Source organism: Rosa rugosa, chromosome 1 (genome assembly GCF_958449725.1).
Source record: "Rosa rugosa chromosome 1, drRosRugo1.1, whole genome shotgun sequence".
NCBI classification, from domain to species: domain Eukaryota; kingdom Viridiplantae; phylum Streptophyta; class Magnoliopsida; order Rosales; family Rosaceae; genus Rosa; species Rosa rugosa.
In genome coordinates, this window is record NC_084820.1 from 16628412 (window position 1) to 16645707 (window position 17296).

At 41.6% G+C, this 17296-nt stretch overlaps 1 protein-coding gene and 1 long non-coding RNA gene across 2 annotated transcripts; both read right to left on the bottom strand.

Annotated features, from left to right (window-relative positions):
- Positions 1-7818: 7818 nt before the first annotated feature.
- Positions 7819-8657, bottom strand: LOC133727407 (uncharacterized). The gene is made up of 2 exons (XR_009855163.1): positions 8408-8657; positions 7819-8314 (listed from the first exon to the last, which is right to left on the bottom strand). It is a non-coding gene; the product is annotated as an uncharacterized LOC133727407 (long non-coding RNA).
- Positions 8658-12872: 4215 nt separating this feature from the next.
- LOC133721208 (probable LRR receptor-like serine/threonine-protein kinase At4g37250) lies at positions 12873-16023 on the bottom strand. Its single transcript, XM_062147758.1, has 2 exons — positions 14026-16023; positions 12873-13638 (listed from the first exon to the last, which is right to left on the bottom strand). Exons 1-2 carry the CDS (start codon positions 15695-15697, stop codon positions 12953-12955), a joined length of 2358 nt encoding a protein of 785 aa, XP_062003742.1. The 5' UTR covers positions 15698-16023; the 3' UTR covers positions 12873-12952.
- Between the last annotated feature and the right edge of the window lie 1273 nt (positions 16024-17296).

A 17296-nucleotide genomic window follows, 5' to 3' on the forward strand; every position in this document is an offset into this window, starting at 1 on the left:
TAATCATCTTTCTCTCTCTCTCTGTTTTTTTCAAATGGAGATCTTTTTGCTTTATAGAGATTTAAATTTAAAACACTTGTACTTTTCTAAATTAATTATGAGAATCCAAAATCATTCAATGAATGGAGGAGAAAAATGTACATATATATGGAGCTCTTTTTACATTCATCCCTCTCATCAGTTTTTTTTAGGAAGAGATATGTTTTTTGCACTTATTATGCCCAATTATGCACTTGGCCTCCAAACCAAACTCATCACATTCATTGCTTTACAGTAGCTTGCAACAGTAAAAAAGGAATTAAGGGTTACATGAGTCAAAAATTAGAAACTATTTCTCATACATTTTTTTCTTTTTTTGGGTGAAAAGAAACTTTTTCAAATATATGAATTTTGTTGATAAAAGAAAAGCATTGCATACATTCGTTGCATATAATCATCTCCTTCTTTTTCTTTTTTTTTTCTCTCTTTTTTCAAATGGACATCTTTTTGCTTTTTAGAGATTTAAATTTACACCACTTGTCCTAATTTTGATGGATGAGAATCCAAGATCATTCAACGAATGGAGGATAAAAATTTACATACGGTGCTCTTTTTACATTCCTAAAAGTTTTTTTAAGGAAAGAAATGTTGTATACACTAGTTAAGTTTAGGAGTTCTCCGATGGTCCGATTCATAGTACAATGAATCAGCCCACAGTATGAAATTATCTTTTTCCTTGTAGTTTTGAGTGATATTAAGGCCTCGTTTGGTTGCCGAAAAGGAAACTGGTTCCTTGGTCTTTCCCATGAGCATGAGAAAGTAAATTTCACATTAGGTTCCCTACCAATGTTTGGAAACACTAGGAAAGTAATCGGAAAATGCATTTTATTTTCCTTTCCGATGTTTGGTTTGTGCATGAATAGGAAAGTAGGTAACATCAATTTTTCAATAATATCCTTATTATCAAAACATAAACAATTTAATATTCAAAAGTTTATTAGATAATTTGGTAATAACTACCATTAAAATAATCTTTAGAATAAGTAATTAGTATTAATGTAGGGAAAGTATGAGGGAAAATGAATCTCATGGGGTGTGGGAGGATCCATTTTCCCCCTATTTTCTTTTCATGCAGGAAAGTTGTTCCCTCCCTTGGGTGTGCCAAACACATAAAATGATCAACTTTCCTTTCCCAACCTTTCCATTCCGCGAACCAAACGAGACCTAAATGTATCCAGTATGATTGAAAAGTTTTTAATAACACACCCTTTTAATTTGTAAAATTAGTCAATCTTGGTCCAAATTACACATTAATATTTACTTAACCAAGTACGAAAACCTAGTAGAAGGTAGCTGCTCTAACCAAAGTGCTTTTGCGTGTCCTCCCTCTAACGGTAATCACATCCGTCTATAGTGCACCAATTCGATTTTCAACAAATTTAACAAATAAATAGAGAATACCAATGAAGACATTCTAATATCTTATTGTTAATGTTTAAGATTGAGCAGTAGCCCAAATCTCGGTTAACGCTAGTCCGATGGGCGGACCGCTACTTGCGATGTTCTCAGAGTTGTTGCTACCTGTCAAGTGAAATACAAAGGGCGTCAGAGGGAGACCGCGTTGGGCGGTCTTCTCTTCTCCGATGCTTAAGTTAGTCAATGTATTTGTGTTGACAGAATAACAGTAGATAAGTAGTAAATGTGTCATTAATGAGGAGAGAGGAGTGGACCTTTTATAGGTGGGGAAGAGACTGATCTCTTCCTTCTTTTCGATGTGGGACTAATATGCTTCAGTTCTTGGCTTCTGATGCTTCAACCAGGCTATCTTGACGCGGCGCGTTAGCGGTGACCTGGGTGTGAGCCGGGGCTCAGGTGATAGCTTGCTTGGCTGTGTTTCCGTAGGTCACACCGTTGGTGATTGTTGGTACCGCTGGCGGTACCTTGAGCGTGGCTCATTATAGCTAATTATGCTTGGCAAATGCCTATGTAAGTACAAGTCCCCCAAGTCCCTAGTCAATGAGGTCAATCTTGGTTGGGGAGTTGCCTAGCGGTTTTAAAGCGTTACTTCTGCTAGTCTTGCACAAGCATAATTAGTGTCAGTGCGTTGTCAACCATAGATTTGTTCTAAGCAAACGCTTTATACCCTTTCGGGTGGGCCCCTGCTAGGCCCCCAGGGAGTCCCCCACTCCCCGGCTGAGATAGACCTCCATTTGGCCGGCGTATTGTTTGATGAGGGGGATGTGCGCTGAGCAGAGGGTGCTGGGTAACGAGCCCAATCTTTGATACCTGAGTGGCGGGGTCAACGTGCCTGATCAGGGCTGTCGACGACTGTTGTTGGTCCCCTTACTTGTCCCGTTGGATGTAGGGAACTTCATGAGAAGCATGTATCCGGCTATGATGCACTTTAGCTTGTTGAGCGCCGGTCGACCGATGATGGTATTATACGAACTGCAGCAGTCGACGACGATGAATTCCGTATGTATCTCCGCTGTGCATGGGCTAGCGCCGATGACTAGGCACATGTAGTCAGAACCTAGCGGCTGCGTGACGTCACCCGAGAAACTGAGCAAGGGCTCGTGATCCTGGAGTAATTTTCTATTCCACTGGAGTTGGTTGTAACAGCCATTGAAGATGACATTAACAGCAGATCCGCTGTCAACGAGGACCCTTCCCACAGACCATTTATCGAGCATGGCGTCAATCAAGAATGGATCGTCGTGGGGTAGATGTACTCCGCGCTCTTCTTCCTCCGACAAGGTAATGGGTTCCCAACCAGACTTTGGGAGCTTAGCGGATCTCTTATAGCGGATATTGCAAATTTCTTTGGGGTGGTTAGCGCGTGCATAGCGCTTTCTTGCCCTATGAGACATGTTGGTGATCGGGGCACCGCCGTCGATGGTATTGATGCGACGCATGGGCTCGATGTTGGCGGCCACATGTGGATTAAACTTTCATTTCAGCTTCAAACAATTTCTTCTTCGATCTCTCCATCCTTTCTTTTTCGATCCCTCAATTCTTTCTTCTTCAAATCTTATCAAGATTCCAGTTTGTTTCTCTTAAGCAACAATGGTGGCTACTGCTGTGACTCTTCTTGCTAATCTCTCAAGCATCGTCTTGGTCAAGCTCGATGATAACAACTATCCCACATGGCATTTTCAGCTGTATTCTTTGCTTCGTGGTCATGGCCTTCTCAAGTTTGTGGATGGTACTATGTCTTGTCCATCACAATATATCATATCCGATGACGGATCTCTTACCTCAACTCCATCTGAGGACTATCAAGATTAGCTCGAGCAAGATTGGAATCTGGTATCTTTGCTCACTGCAACTCTCTCTCCTGAGGCTCTATCTCATGTTGTAGGTTGTAATTCTGCTTTGGAGGTATGGACTACATTTAAAGATCGTTATGCTACTGATTGTCCATCAAAAATCATGTCCATACACACCACAACAAAATGGACTTACAGAAAGGAAAAACAGACATATTGTAGAAACTGCACTTACTTTGCTTCATCAGTCTTTTCTCCCTCCAAAATTCTGGTTCCATGCTTGTGCAATTGCAGTATTTCTTATAAACAGAATGCCTACTCCCACTCTCTCTATGTCTTCTCCCTTTGAGATGCTACACTCAAAACCACCTTCTCTGGAGTCATTGAAAGTCTTTGGATGTGCTTGTTTTCCCTTAATCAAGCCTTACAATTCAAACAAGCTGCAAGTCAAAACTGTCAAGTGCATCTTTTTGGGGTATGCACCAGGGTATAAGGGTTTTATTTGTTTTAATCCTTCCAATTCCAAGTTCATCATTTCTCGACACATTGTGTTTGATGAGTCCTCCTTTCCTCATCAGTTTCTTAGTTCATCATCTGAGCCTACTTCATTTACTTCATCATCTGCTCATCCTGTGCAAGTTATCCTTAGACACCCTTCTAGGAATAAAACTTCAAGTCCCACAATCCATTCTGCATAGCACCTAGCCACACCTGTCCTCCCTGCATCAACACAAGATCAGCCTTGTTCAAGTCCAACACCTGCCTCAGCAGTACAACCTCAGATCTCAGTGCCTTCTAATGTATGGCAATCTCAGAATTCCATGTCTCCTATTGCAGGGCAACTTCAGCTTTATGCTCCTCATTTATCTGATATAGATAAAACTGTTCCCAGTTCTTCAAGTAATTTCATTCTTCAACCTGAAGAAGTGTATATTCCCATCTCAGCCATTGAGATTCATTTGGATCCTCCTTCTACAGAGACAGCTGGTATTATATCCAACTTCATTCCTCAATCTGAGGTCTCTACAGTTTCAGTTAATGTTCATGCCATGACAACTAGAAGCAAGAATGGAATATTCAAAAAGAAGGCATTTGTTGCTTTTGCTGCCTGTGATCTCAATGCTATAGAACCTTCTTCATATAAAAAGGCCATGGAAATACCAGTTTGGAAGTGTCACGCCCCGAATTTCAAATAAAGATATTCAAATCCGAAACGCGATAATTAAACCAACTCTTATAGTTACAAGAAACTTTTTCAAATAAATCTGAGTAACAACTACAAGTGTTTACAAAAATCCAGCGAATGGATATACAAATGTAAACGCTCACTAGGAGCATACCAAAAACAACAGTACGCTAACAAAAATGGGTTATGAACCTAGCGCTGCCTGTACTCCTCGCCTCGATCTCAGCCCTGGGGATCCTGACCTGCAGGAACAACCGCTACACCATGGAATAGTGCACCGGGATTGTAAACAACAAACCTAGTAAGCTTTTCAGCCCGTATGAGTAAACTCAATTAAAGTGACTCACGTCACGCATGCTTATAATTTCTCAATTCGTGAGATGAATTAAAGCAACAATATTTAAGATCACAAACACAACCAAACATACAATCACACAAGATAACAATTAGTAATCCCTGCATCGAAAGTTTAGTTCAGGAGATCACCAAAGTCACCTAATTCAAATTATAGTAATCCCTGCGTCGAATTTTAGTTCAGGAGATTACAATTAAAGAAAACAATAGAATTCATAGAAATCCAAATCTCACGTAAACACAAACACAAAACCCCAAAAACCTTCCCTGAACTACGACAGACTCAAGCTCAACTGAATCGTAACCTGTCACCTCTGCCGAGATTCAACCTTACGACCAAACTTCAGACCCTTCGGTCCTCATAATAGAAACTGAATCGTAACCTGTCACCACTGCCGAGGTTCAACTTTACGACCAAACTTCAGACCCTTTGGTCCTCAGAATAGAAATCCAGGTTACCACTGTAACCTTCAAACTTCAGACCCTTCGGTCTTCAGAATAGAAATACAGGTTACCACTGTAACCTTCAAACTTCGGACTCTTCAGTCCTCAGAATAGAAATCCAGGTTACCACTGTAACCTTCAAACTTCGGACCCTTCGGTCCTCAGAATAAACCTAGGTTTACCACTGAAACCTTCTGACTCACAATTGTCACATCACAACTCCAAATAACTCTTTCAACAATATAAATCAACAAAATTCCACATATCACAATGCCACACCATCCAGATATATATTTCACATAAATATATATATACGTAGTCATTCACGCAGGAATGACCACTAATACCAACTATAGTTCATACGCATTAAAACCAAGAAATTCATTTTATACTTAAATTCATTTTCATTACCTGTGAGCCGTAGCCCTATGAACCGTAGTCAATCAAGTTCATATTATTTCAAAGAAAACTTTATTTTGAAAACGATTTACAAATATCAATCAATTCTGACGATTAAAAACTCGGTTCGTAAATGAACCACGTGAGATTTACTCACCTCCAATCCAGCTGCGTCTTCCCTCAACAGCCTAAAAACAACGATCCTAAATCGTCCTCAATCGATCCGTCAATCACCTAATCAACACGATCCTAATTTAGTAACCGATTCAATAAACTACACTTAATAATGATCCAACGGTCGGATCATCGCTCATGACCACACAAAGTCATTGGGACAGTCATACGATCAATATAACAAAATTGCAAGTCAATCAGACGGTCCGATCTTCACAGATCACAAATCAAACGATCGAAATTGTAAAATTCATAACTAAATCATACGATATCCAAAAAAATGTGTATAATACATCGAAATGATCGTATTGAGATGTAGAATCTAAAAATGTACAGAAACAATATTTTTGACCCCCGGAGGTGGCCGGAAAGGGCTGCCGGAGTTAGTGGCAGAGCCACCGCCGACCACCACCAATGGTGTCGGGGCTGGGCTGCTCCTCTTCATCTCATCATGCTTATCAAAAAACTCTAAAGGCATGACATCAAAAAACATCAGGAAGGGATCGAAATCTACCTTAGAAGCTATGGTGGCCGGAAAATTTCCAGAATCCGGCGAGAGCTCCGATCTGCGTAAAAACCTCCTCCACTCTGTAACGCCCGAAGCTACCCCTCACCAGCTTAAGCTCATTACAGTGCCGCGAGTCTCTAAAACATAAACCGAACGCTCGGCTTACATCCTAGAGAGCCGCTAGGCATTTTATTTGAAAAACACAACGGAAGCTACAAGAACTTTTGAGGTGAAAACTTCTTGAAATTACAAAATTCACTTTGTTCGTCTAGAACTTGTCATTTTTGACTGGTCGAGGGTTAATAGGCTTAACCACAACATGAACATTTAATAAGAAGTTTCGGAATAGCCTGGATCAAGAAATAAAGATCGAGAGTACATCAGAAACTCGTTTACCATCCGGAAGGGTTATCAAATTCCGCGCACCCAGCTCCGTCCGCTACAATCCCGTTACCAGTGCACAGTACCTGCACATACACTGTTGTAGGGGTGAGCTTTCGTCCTCGCTGCTCTATGGGACATACTCCGGCTAAGTTTGAAAATCAACTAAAACTTTGTAATAATTTGGATTTGGGCCCAGTGTGAAAACAAAGCGAATATATATGTAAGAACGACAAACTTAAAATATCATTTCTCTTAAAACCCGATGCATGATTAGAAAACTACGTGCGATTTACCTGATGGCTTGGTTCCGTAGAACCAACATTTGACCATACCAGTCACAGAGCGCCAAAATTAACACACTAGCTACACACACGGAACCGGGTCAACATTGCGATTGCGCACCGTCCGACCGGTGTAGCTAACCCTCCGGAGGTTTAGGGGTGGCTAATCCCCAAGGAAGTCATCGACCACCTTTCCGCTCTCACACACCGCCATCAACAATCTTATACGCACGTTAACTTAAAAACATTTCAAATTTGAACTAACAGTGTACTTTCATCATGCATCACGTATATAATCAAATATGGAAAACCATTAGCCAATAGAAAGTCCCGAGTCCCCTACCTAGATTTCGAAGCTTTACCATTTCACATTGTTCGGAGATCACGAACCTTCCGTTCCTCGGGTAGCTAGAGTCCTAAGTTCCGACATTTCGATAGTTAATATCGCATTGAATTAATAACTGAAATCTCGACGATTAACAAATCGTACAACCAACTTTTCCTAATTTGACCAGGAGTTGACCAACTTTGACCATTGTTTGACCAATCGAGATAGGTTCGATAATCTTAATTATCGAACATTCACTTGAAGTTACGTTATCCACCAAACATATATTGAGTGCACCCGATTTACTAAGGCCACCCAATACATGTATACACATTAATTTCTTTTCTTTACTTAACGATTGTGTCGCACAATAATTCGACGGAATTATTGAGGACACCCATACACTACTTTAGGCCACTTTCACCATATAATTTCACTTCAACACTAATCCCAAATACTAGTCTTGAATAAAAATGCATCAACAATATCGTTCAACCAACAGCCAAGGCAAAGCTAACAAAACATAAACTTGATCATCCAAGTCCATTCAAATAAATACACGACAACCCATTCTGCCTATGCATTCAAACTTATAACCAGGATATCTCAATCTCAACCACAGCACAACAATTCATTCAATCTGTCCTCCCAGTTCAAACATATTGTCAAACCACCAAAACTACACAATTCAACCAAAACCAACCGGCAACAGTAACCAAAATACCAAGACGGAAATAATTCAAGAACCCTTCAGCCCACATGTTCGAATTCGTCACAAGAACAGCCTTTCAATTCAAGGTTTGAAATTATACCTTCAAAACTCTACGCTGATCAAGCTCAGGTTTACAGAACCTCTTGCCGGAACTGGAATGTTGCTGAGCTGAAGATTTTGATGCCAACAACCCAGCAAGCCTCTTAATTCCTCGTCTACAGGTGAACTCGAGATGGAAACTAAGCCCAGAAGTGCCCGAAATGTCTCCGGTGTCGAAGAACACGGCGGAGCCGTGGCTACCCAGAAACGCAAAATCGTCAAAACTTGATTAAATCGAAAAACTAATTTTACTAGGGTGTTGAGCATGACGAGGAGGTGAGTTTCCATACCAAATGCAGCTTAATCGGTCGCCGGAAGTTGCAGAGGTGGCCGGAGAAAGCTCGGGGCTTCCCGTCGTTGCTGCTCCGTTGATCGTCAGTGCATGGACGATCTGAGGATGTAGGGAGGTAGGCGACGCGGAGATGAAGCAGATGGTGGTCGTCCGTCAGGGATCGGTGGCCGGACGGCGAAAATACGTTCGGGCCTGGTCGCGGGTCATCAGGCACCGAGAAAGATCGAGAGCGCTCGGTACCTCCAGACTGATCTGGAACGTTCGATCAGCCTCTCCTCTATTTATAACCTTCCTCTAATTACTTTAGACGGACCTGATGAAGCGGTGGAGGTTTTGGACGGCTAGGATTGCACCGCAGAAAATCCGATTTCTTTAATTTATTTTCTAAAATTCCACCACTTCGGAAAATCGTTATAAATAGCTCGGGTAACCGGAAAATTCCCCGAAAATTTCCACGAACTCGTCGTGTCGTGTACTTTATTATCCAACTCCTATATTGAGGATTTCACTTTATGAAAATTTCTGCAAATATTCTCGAGCACTTTGATAATTACCGAGATCGTAAATAAATAATTTGTTGAACGATCTCAATTTAAGCTCGATAAATTTTCCGGGGCTCACACACTCGCTTCGATCCCTTCAGTATATTTGTTCAGCAACTCAAGGTGAGCTCACTGGTTCAAGAATCACTCAAAACGACGACCTGTAGCCCGAGATATTTGGATCGATAGCTCTGTTTCGATCTAGATCGGGGTTGACTTGCAGCCGCTGCTACGGGCCGCGCCGCCGTGCAAGGCTGCTTCTGGGAGCTTCAGGAAGTTTAGGTGAGCTCGTGGGTGAAGTTTGGTGAGGATTGGTGGCCGGTAGCTCGAGTTATCAAGCTTGGAACCAAATCGGGGTTAAACCGGACGGAGCTTCCCGCCACCGTTTCCCACCATGCCGGGGCGCAAGGCTGCCACTGGCAGCTGTGCAAGGTCGAGGCGGAGCCAATGGAAGTTGTCCGATGTCGATTGACGGCCGGTGGAGGGAGGGAGAGCTCAGTGAAGCTTGCCCTGTTTCTGGGCTCGGTCGCGCGCGAGAGAGAGAGAGAGAGAGAGAATGAACAGTGGTTTCCAAAAAGGAAGGCCGGGTGAAAAATGGAAAGTTTCCAAAAATGCTAGGGTTTCTTCCTTATATACCAAAATTGGAAATTTCTTCTGAAAGAGATAACTAATTCGTACGAACTCCAATTTTTGCGTTCCACATATACACGAACTTGTATCGACGCGCTCTACAACTTTCATGAAGGAAGCATTCCCAAATTCCGTACGTATAAAAAATCAATTTCTAAAATCGTACGTTTCAAGCTTTTGTTATTTCTTTATATTTCGATTTCTCAAATAATCCTGAAAGAGCAAGTCTTTGAGACTAAAATTTATGCAAATGAACTTTATTAATTCCACACAAAATATAAGAAATTAAATTGAAAATCAAGGTCATTACAGGAAGCAAGCAATGCAAGAAGAATTTGATGCATTAACCAATCAAGGAACTTGAAGTTTAGTTCCTCCTCAAGCTGATAAGAATGTGGTAAGCTGTAAATGGATTTTTAAGGTAAAGAAAAATTCAGATGGCTCCATTGCAAGGCAGAAAGCACGATTGGTAGCAAGGGGTTTTAGTCAAGAAGAAGGTATTGATTATGAAGAGACTTTTAATCCAGTTGTTAGGCATACAACTATGAGACTTGCTCTTGCTATGGCAGCTTAATTTGGGTGGAAATTACATCAACTAGATGTTAAGAATGCTTTTCTTCATGGCATTTTGATGGAAGAAGTATATATGTCCCAATCACCTGGTTTTGAGGATCCAAGGTGTCCAACACATGTCTGCAAGTTACAAAAGTCACTTTATGACCTTAAACAAGCTCTAAGAGCTTGGAATGAAAGATTTACCTCTTTCCTACCACAGCTGGGTTTCAAGTGTTCTATTGCGGACCCCTCTTTATTCATTAAGAGTTCTGGTCCTTCTCAGGTATATCTACTCCTATATGTAGATGATATTATACTTACAAGCAATAGTGCTTCAGCAATTCAGTATGTTAAAGATGCTCTTCAGGAAGAATTTGACATGAAGGATTTGGGACTATTACATTACTTCTTGGGGTTACAGATTACCTATTTACCAGATGGAGGTTTATTCATTTCACAAGCTAAGTATGCAAATGATATACTTCATAAAGCTGGAATGACTGCTTGTAATGCCAGCATCACTCCATGTTTACCTTATTCCAAGTTGCTCAAAGATGAGGGAGCTCCATTTAATGATGTCAAAACATACAGGAGTATTGTAGGATGCTTGCAGTATCTAACTTTTACCAGACCTGACATTGCCTACAGTGTCAATTATGTGTGTCAGTTTATGCAAAGTCCAACTAAAGTACATTTTCTGGCAGTCAAGCGCATTCTAAGGTACATCAAAGGTACTAGGAACTATGAGATTACTTTTAGAGCTGCACCATTGGAGTTAAGAGCCTCTACCGACTCAGATTGGGCTGGTGACCCTAATGATAGAAGGAGCACATGCAACTGGTTTTGTCATTTTTCTTGGTAATTGTCCAATCTCTTGGAGCTCACGCAAGCAAACTTCAGTCTCAAGGTCTTCAACAGGGACTGAGTATAGAGCTATGGCAGATACTGCTTCTGAAGTTCTTTGGCTGTGACATTTGTTGAATGATCTTCATGTCAAGTTACCTTCAGCTCCAACATTACACTGTGACAATGTTTCAGCCTTGGCTCTTGCTTCGAATCCAATTCATAATTCCAAAGTCAAACATGTGGAGGTTGATGTGCATTTCACTAGGGAAAAAGTGGCTAACGGTGACCTAGCTAGCTCTTCGTTTTGTTCCTTCCTTGCAACAGCTAGCAAATATCTTCACAAAAGGACTTGATTCTCCTCAGTTCAGATATCTTTGTTCCAACCTGATGCTTGGTCCCCAGCATCAGTTTGCGAGGGATGTAAGGATTATAAGGATGGTCAACATGGTCATGGTCAAGATGGTCAAGGTTTGCAACAAGTCAACAAAGCAACAGCTGTGGTTATAAAGACTGACACGTGTAATGAAAAGAATGGTTGTCAAGAATTAGTTACTTACTACAACTAATTAGCTGAGTTTGTTAGGGTTAAACAGAATTAGTTGAGCCTAACTCTATATAAAAGGCTATGTAAGAATCTCGTGAATCATCAATTCAAGTCAGCCACTATTCTTCATCTTCTTTATCTCTTTGCTCTCTCTCTCTCTTCCTTCTCTGCAAACTCTAGATCTTACATTTCAGCATGTTCCTTCTTCATACAAAACCAAGGTCCAAGAGAAGCATTACACTTCTAGAAAACTAAACGGAAGCGCCTATTGGTGATGTGATCCATCAGAAGTGTTGCTTCACTCCCATGAGCTTCCCCAAACACGGTGGCTCTATTGGACTATAATTTTGTAAACAAGGGATACATTAGTTATCACCAAAAGCTTTGCGTCATAAGCTGCAAGTTATAACCATAAACTGCCTATACTCGTCCGAATATCAGAATATGACATACCGGAACCACTATCCAAAATTTAGAAAATATAACTGAAAAATCATTCAAACCAGGAGTCATTATTTATCTTTGAAGGCAGACTCTCAAGTCCCTCAAGCTTATGTAAAAGAGAGGAATAAAGGAGCTTTGAGATGCTTGTTTGATCGATTCAACGATTTCACACACACACAACTTAAAAAACGGTTATAGACACTCATACGTGTATACTAGTGGCTAAAATTGAACTAATTATGACTTCGAAGATCTGTAACGAATACTAGTCTTTTTATAGACTCTCATATATGCTAATTTGTATTTTTTACGGAAATATTTTTGGCCGGATCACTGTAACAAATTACGTTAAAAGTGCCCTCTTGACATTCACTCATCCGCAGGGAAAACATGTAATTCACTGCAGTTATGTTAGAAGTGCTGGATCACACTGTCAAGATGATGAGATTTTTGATTTTTCCATGCGAGTCACTATCTAACTCAGGACTTTTGACTGGGTGAGCAGAAACCATATCATTGAGACATATTATTAAACGGTTTACTCCTTTCGCATTATTATGTTTTTTTTTTTTTTTTTTTTTGAGAATCATTTAGCATTATTATGTTTCTCTAGGTAGAATTGTTATGAACTTATGATATTATAATATAAGATCATGTACAATAATGAGAACTTTCTATCGCCATATAATATTGCTGACCCAATATTATTGATTTATTTCAACTCCACGAGCTCTAGTCAAGGATCCGAAAAATATGAATTCCCAACTCCCGATTGACTATTACACCATAATTAGCCAATCAATACTGGAATCACAAGGGCCAGTATTCTCAAAAACAGATGGATTCACAGAAAAAATGTGGAGGATGAACCAACTACAAAGGCTTAAGATATTAAGAAACAGAAGAAGAAGAAGAAGAAGAAGAGGAAAAACTACTAGTCAATCATACATACAACTCTCTACACATTAAGTGTTCAAAACATTTATAAGTGGCCATAATAATATGATGATGAAGGTGAACATGGAAATTTCTCAAGAACTTGTAGGGCTTCTTTCATTGCTGGTCTCTTTTGTGGAACTGGTGATGCACAACTGTACCCTAACTTGAAGAGAGCCAGTAAGGGTTCCTCTTTGCCCTCCAACTCGCCTCTAATCGCCATATCCGCCATCCGAAAAGCGCGGTTCGGATCATCGACGGCTAGCCCAAGACCCTGGCCCAACTCATCCACAACCACAACTTTTCCCGTTATCAACTCAAGCAATATGACCCCAAATGAGTACACATCCCACTTGGGGTGGGGCTTGAGGCTCCGAAGTGACTCGGGCGCATGATAGGGCGACGTCCCCATCGAGCTAGGGCTCGGACTAGGGCCCGGACTGGGCCCTAACGCGAAATCTTGAAAGCTATCACGTGAAGCCGTCGACCTCTTGCTTCCGAAATTCCTAGTCGAGCTCCCTATTTTGTAGCTCGTATCACCGGACAAGAGCCTCTCGAGGCCAAAATCACCGACTTTGGGCTCCATATCAGCGCCGAGGAGAATGTTGGTGGGCTTGAGATTCCCGTGGACGTGCTTCTTCTCGTGGAGGTACCCTAGCCCACGGGCCACCCCCTTGGCTATCCTCAACCTCGCTTCCCATGGTAGATGACAAGGCGACGAGCCCACCTTCCCTGAAACATTTTCACAGACGCCAGAATTAGCTTCGTACCTCTCAATTATAGCTAAAGTGTTGTCGGAATCAGTCAGAATTTGTCACATTATGTGACTCCCATATCAAAACAAAAATGAGAAGACAGATATGGAAAGCAACGAAGAGCCAAAGAGCAAACATAGCATATTAGCTGTTCCCAAAATAATTGGCTTCGGAGTATCATTATCAGAAGCACCAGAAAGAGAGTAAACTAGTAAAGACCACCGCATAGATATGGTTGACTTTAATCAGTTAAACACCTACTTCACCGTCAACATCCAATGCGCAACTTAGCAAAAACCTACTGTATTCTACTAACGTGTGCACACACAAAACAGAGCAGCAAAAACAGAGAGACAAAGCTTACTGTAACGAGCATTGGCGAGGCTGCCATTTGGGACGAAATCATAGATGATGAGCTTTTCATCAACTCCCCAAAAGAACCCGCGAACTCGAACCAGATTTGGGTGGACCAATTTCGCTACGAGCCGGATTTGGTTCTCGAAATCCTTGAACCGGTCGACACTATGCTCGCCAATTCTCCGAACCGCTAGACTACTCCCGTCTTCCAAAACCGCCTTGTACATTATACTAGAACCAGTAGCACCCAAAATGTAAGCTGATGCTTTAAGCAGAGTCTCGAGCTCTAGCTGCTTTTCGCCGTCCAGGGTCACCAATGTGCCGCCTTTGCTCTGTTCTTGCTCTGTTTGCCGTTTACTCTCACTACCCTTCTGACCATTCTGCTCCGTTTGAACTTCTTCGCTGTAAGAGCTGCTGGAATCGGAGCTCTGCTCCTCTGGTTCGCCCTTCTTGTTTCTCAAGCAAGACCACCGCGTGAACCCTCTTGATTCTGATGAAGAAGAAGACCAATCCGTCACTACTGGGTTGGCCTCTTTCTTCAGCGTAGTGACGTCGCCGCTTGTTGTCTTCTCCTTCTCCTTCTTTTTCTTCCTCAATCTGTACATGTACAAGAACACCATCGCGATAATTGCAATCCCAGCAATGTCGCCGGCCACGATTCCGACGATTGTCGCCGCTTTGAGCCCGGATTGGGATTTTTCCGACGATCCCGGCGAAGTTTCATCTGCGTTGGTGGAATTTCTCGTTCTGGGAATTGCGGCAAAAGCCGGAGGAGAATTGGGTGCATTGGAAGAAGGTGAAGAAGGAATAGGGCACGGGTTGTTCTCGGTTGCTTCGCCGCACAGATCAGGGTTGCCGCGAAACGCCGCCGTTTCCTGGTTCAAGAAAGCCGGAGATTCCGGGACTTCGCCGGTGAGGTTGTTGAAGGAGAGATCAAGGGTCGCATTACCGGGAATTTTCTCGGCGAAGTTAGCTGGGATTGCGCCGGAGAGTCCGTTGTGGGAGACGTTAAAGTAACGGAGACTGTCGCCGCCGAAATCCGACGGCAGAGATCCGTTGATCAGATTCGAAGACAGATCCAAAACCTCCACGGCTGCAAACCCAGTCGGAATTTCGCCGGAGAAGTAATTGTTCTTGAGAGAAATCACAGTCAAGTTGCTCAGAGAAGCAAGATTACTGGGTATCTTCCCCTCCAAGGCATTATCAGAGAGGTTAAGAAGCTGGAGTTTTTTGGGCCCTGAAATGGTTTCGGGTAGCGGACCAAGTATTCGATTGAATGCCAAGTCCAAAACTTGAAGCTCGGTTGCGTTGAACAGAGACAGTGGAAGAGACCCATTGAGGGAATTGTCGGAAAGATTGAGGCTTTGAAGGTGTTCGATCATGCCAAGATTGGCAGGGATCGAACCCACAAGCGCAGAGCTGGGCAGAGCTAGGCCTATGACTCTAGGGTAGAAGATATTCTCAGGAGGAGTGAGAATTGTGGCGCAGGTCACACCTCGCCATGAACATGGTGTTGTATCGTAGGGGTTCCAAGTTTGAAGAACTCGCTGAGGGTCTTGGAGGATAGAGAGTTTGAAGGAGAGGAGAAGAAGACCGTCTGTGTCGAGCCCAGAAGAGCATTGAGCTAGAAGAGTTAGAAGTAGAAGAAGAAGAAGAGGAGTGGGGTTTAGGGAGGTCATGGTTTTTGTGGAGTGTGTGGTTCATAATCATAACCCACATCTCTCCCCTGAAGAAGAAGAAGAAGAAGAACAGAGAGAGAGTAAGTGAGGAGTAAGAGAGGCCATGTGAAAAGGCTACTACAGCTAGCTTTGGTACCAAAATGCTCTGTAAATTATGGAGGTGATCTGCGGCAGCTGAAAGATATATAAATTAAGGCTCTGAGAAATGATTAAATGCACTCAGCCTTCTTGTTTTGTTTTGTTTTGTTTTGTTGCTTCTCTCTCTCTCTCTCTCGCTCTCTCTGCGCTGCTCTCATTTAAGAAACAAAGAAAGGGATGAGGCGAATAGCATCTTGGCTACATGACGTGTAGGTGGAGTTGGGGAGTTACAGAACCCTCTCTTAGATTTCGATTGACTTTTTGCAGACCCTCTTGTTTTATTTTATTAAGTGCTCCCTTACAATATAATATTACTGGCTGTAACGCTTGAGTAAAATTTACTTAATGACTTGAGTCAATCTTCTTCAAGCGACAAAATCCATAAATTCTTTGAAAACTTTTTTCAGTTCACACAAAGTTTTCGTTCATCGATACATGAGCAATCTTTTATTCCTTTACTTATCATATTTGATATTTCTCTTCTTTGAGACATTTCAACGAACATCTTACTTTCTCATTTTAAAGAAAATAATGAAGCAATGAGTAGTTGCTTTAATAAGCAACAATAATATTTGAGCAAGGCGGTTCTGTTCACTCGCACACATCCCCCTGTCTAAATTTGTGAATGCCTGCAGCTCAATTGAAAAATTGAGTACCAAGTAGTGAAATTTACATACATGAGTCTGAAGCATTTATAATGTCATCGATCTTAATACAAAAAGCAGTGAATTGAATTATTTTGCTCTGTGTCAGTCCTAGTCATAAGGTAATATAAATTCATCAGAGCATTCAGAACATTATCATTGTTAGATTATTAACAAATTTTCTCATTTGGACTAGCAGGTATTAAATTATGAACTGCTGTTTATGGAGGCATGCATCATAGCAAGGTGCCCAACTTTAAAGTTTAGGTCTTTATCATTGCAAAGTACCATTGGTAATAACTAAAAGCCCCAGTAGACAAGGCACATTGATTAACATGGTACAAGTAAATACACATTACTGCACAATGGGGACCCAAAACTTTGTGATGAAGCAATTAAGCACAATGTAGGAGAAAGAAGTCTGCATTCATTTTCCAGAAATCAGAAGAGGTCCTGCTTTCATTTTGATAGCTCCAACCTGTCCTCATTTTGATGCTACACAGCGTCAAAAGGACCACCATATCTTCTTTTGTTCTTATATTATAATTTTTGAAATACCAAACCCATTGAATTTATTGGCACCAACCCTAATTTGGGGTCTTTCACTGCATTAAGGAATCTACTTACTATTCACCATGGAATGCATTATTACACTTCTTTAATTTCCCCTTTGCTTTCTATGATTCTTTATGTGACACCAGCTTTACTAACCCTTTTGGCTCTTTATAGGAAAAATTACTCAAAAAGAGTGAGTAGGTGATCAGTTTTGGATTTAATTAATCCAAGATTTGAGAGGGGTGGACCATTCTTGCATGAA

Excerpts from the sequence above, each read along its gene's own strand:
- LOC133721208 (XM_062147758.1), bottom strand. The coding sequence starts at position 15,697 with ATGACCTCCCTAAACCCCACTCCTCTTCTTCTTCTTCTACTTCTAACT. Across the intron at positions 13,639-14,025 it reads CCTCGCCAATGCTCGTTACA|GGAAGGTGGGCTCGTCGCCT; the intron begins GTAAGCTTTGTC and ends AAAATGTTTCAG.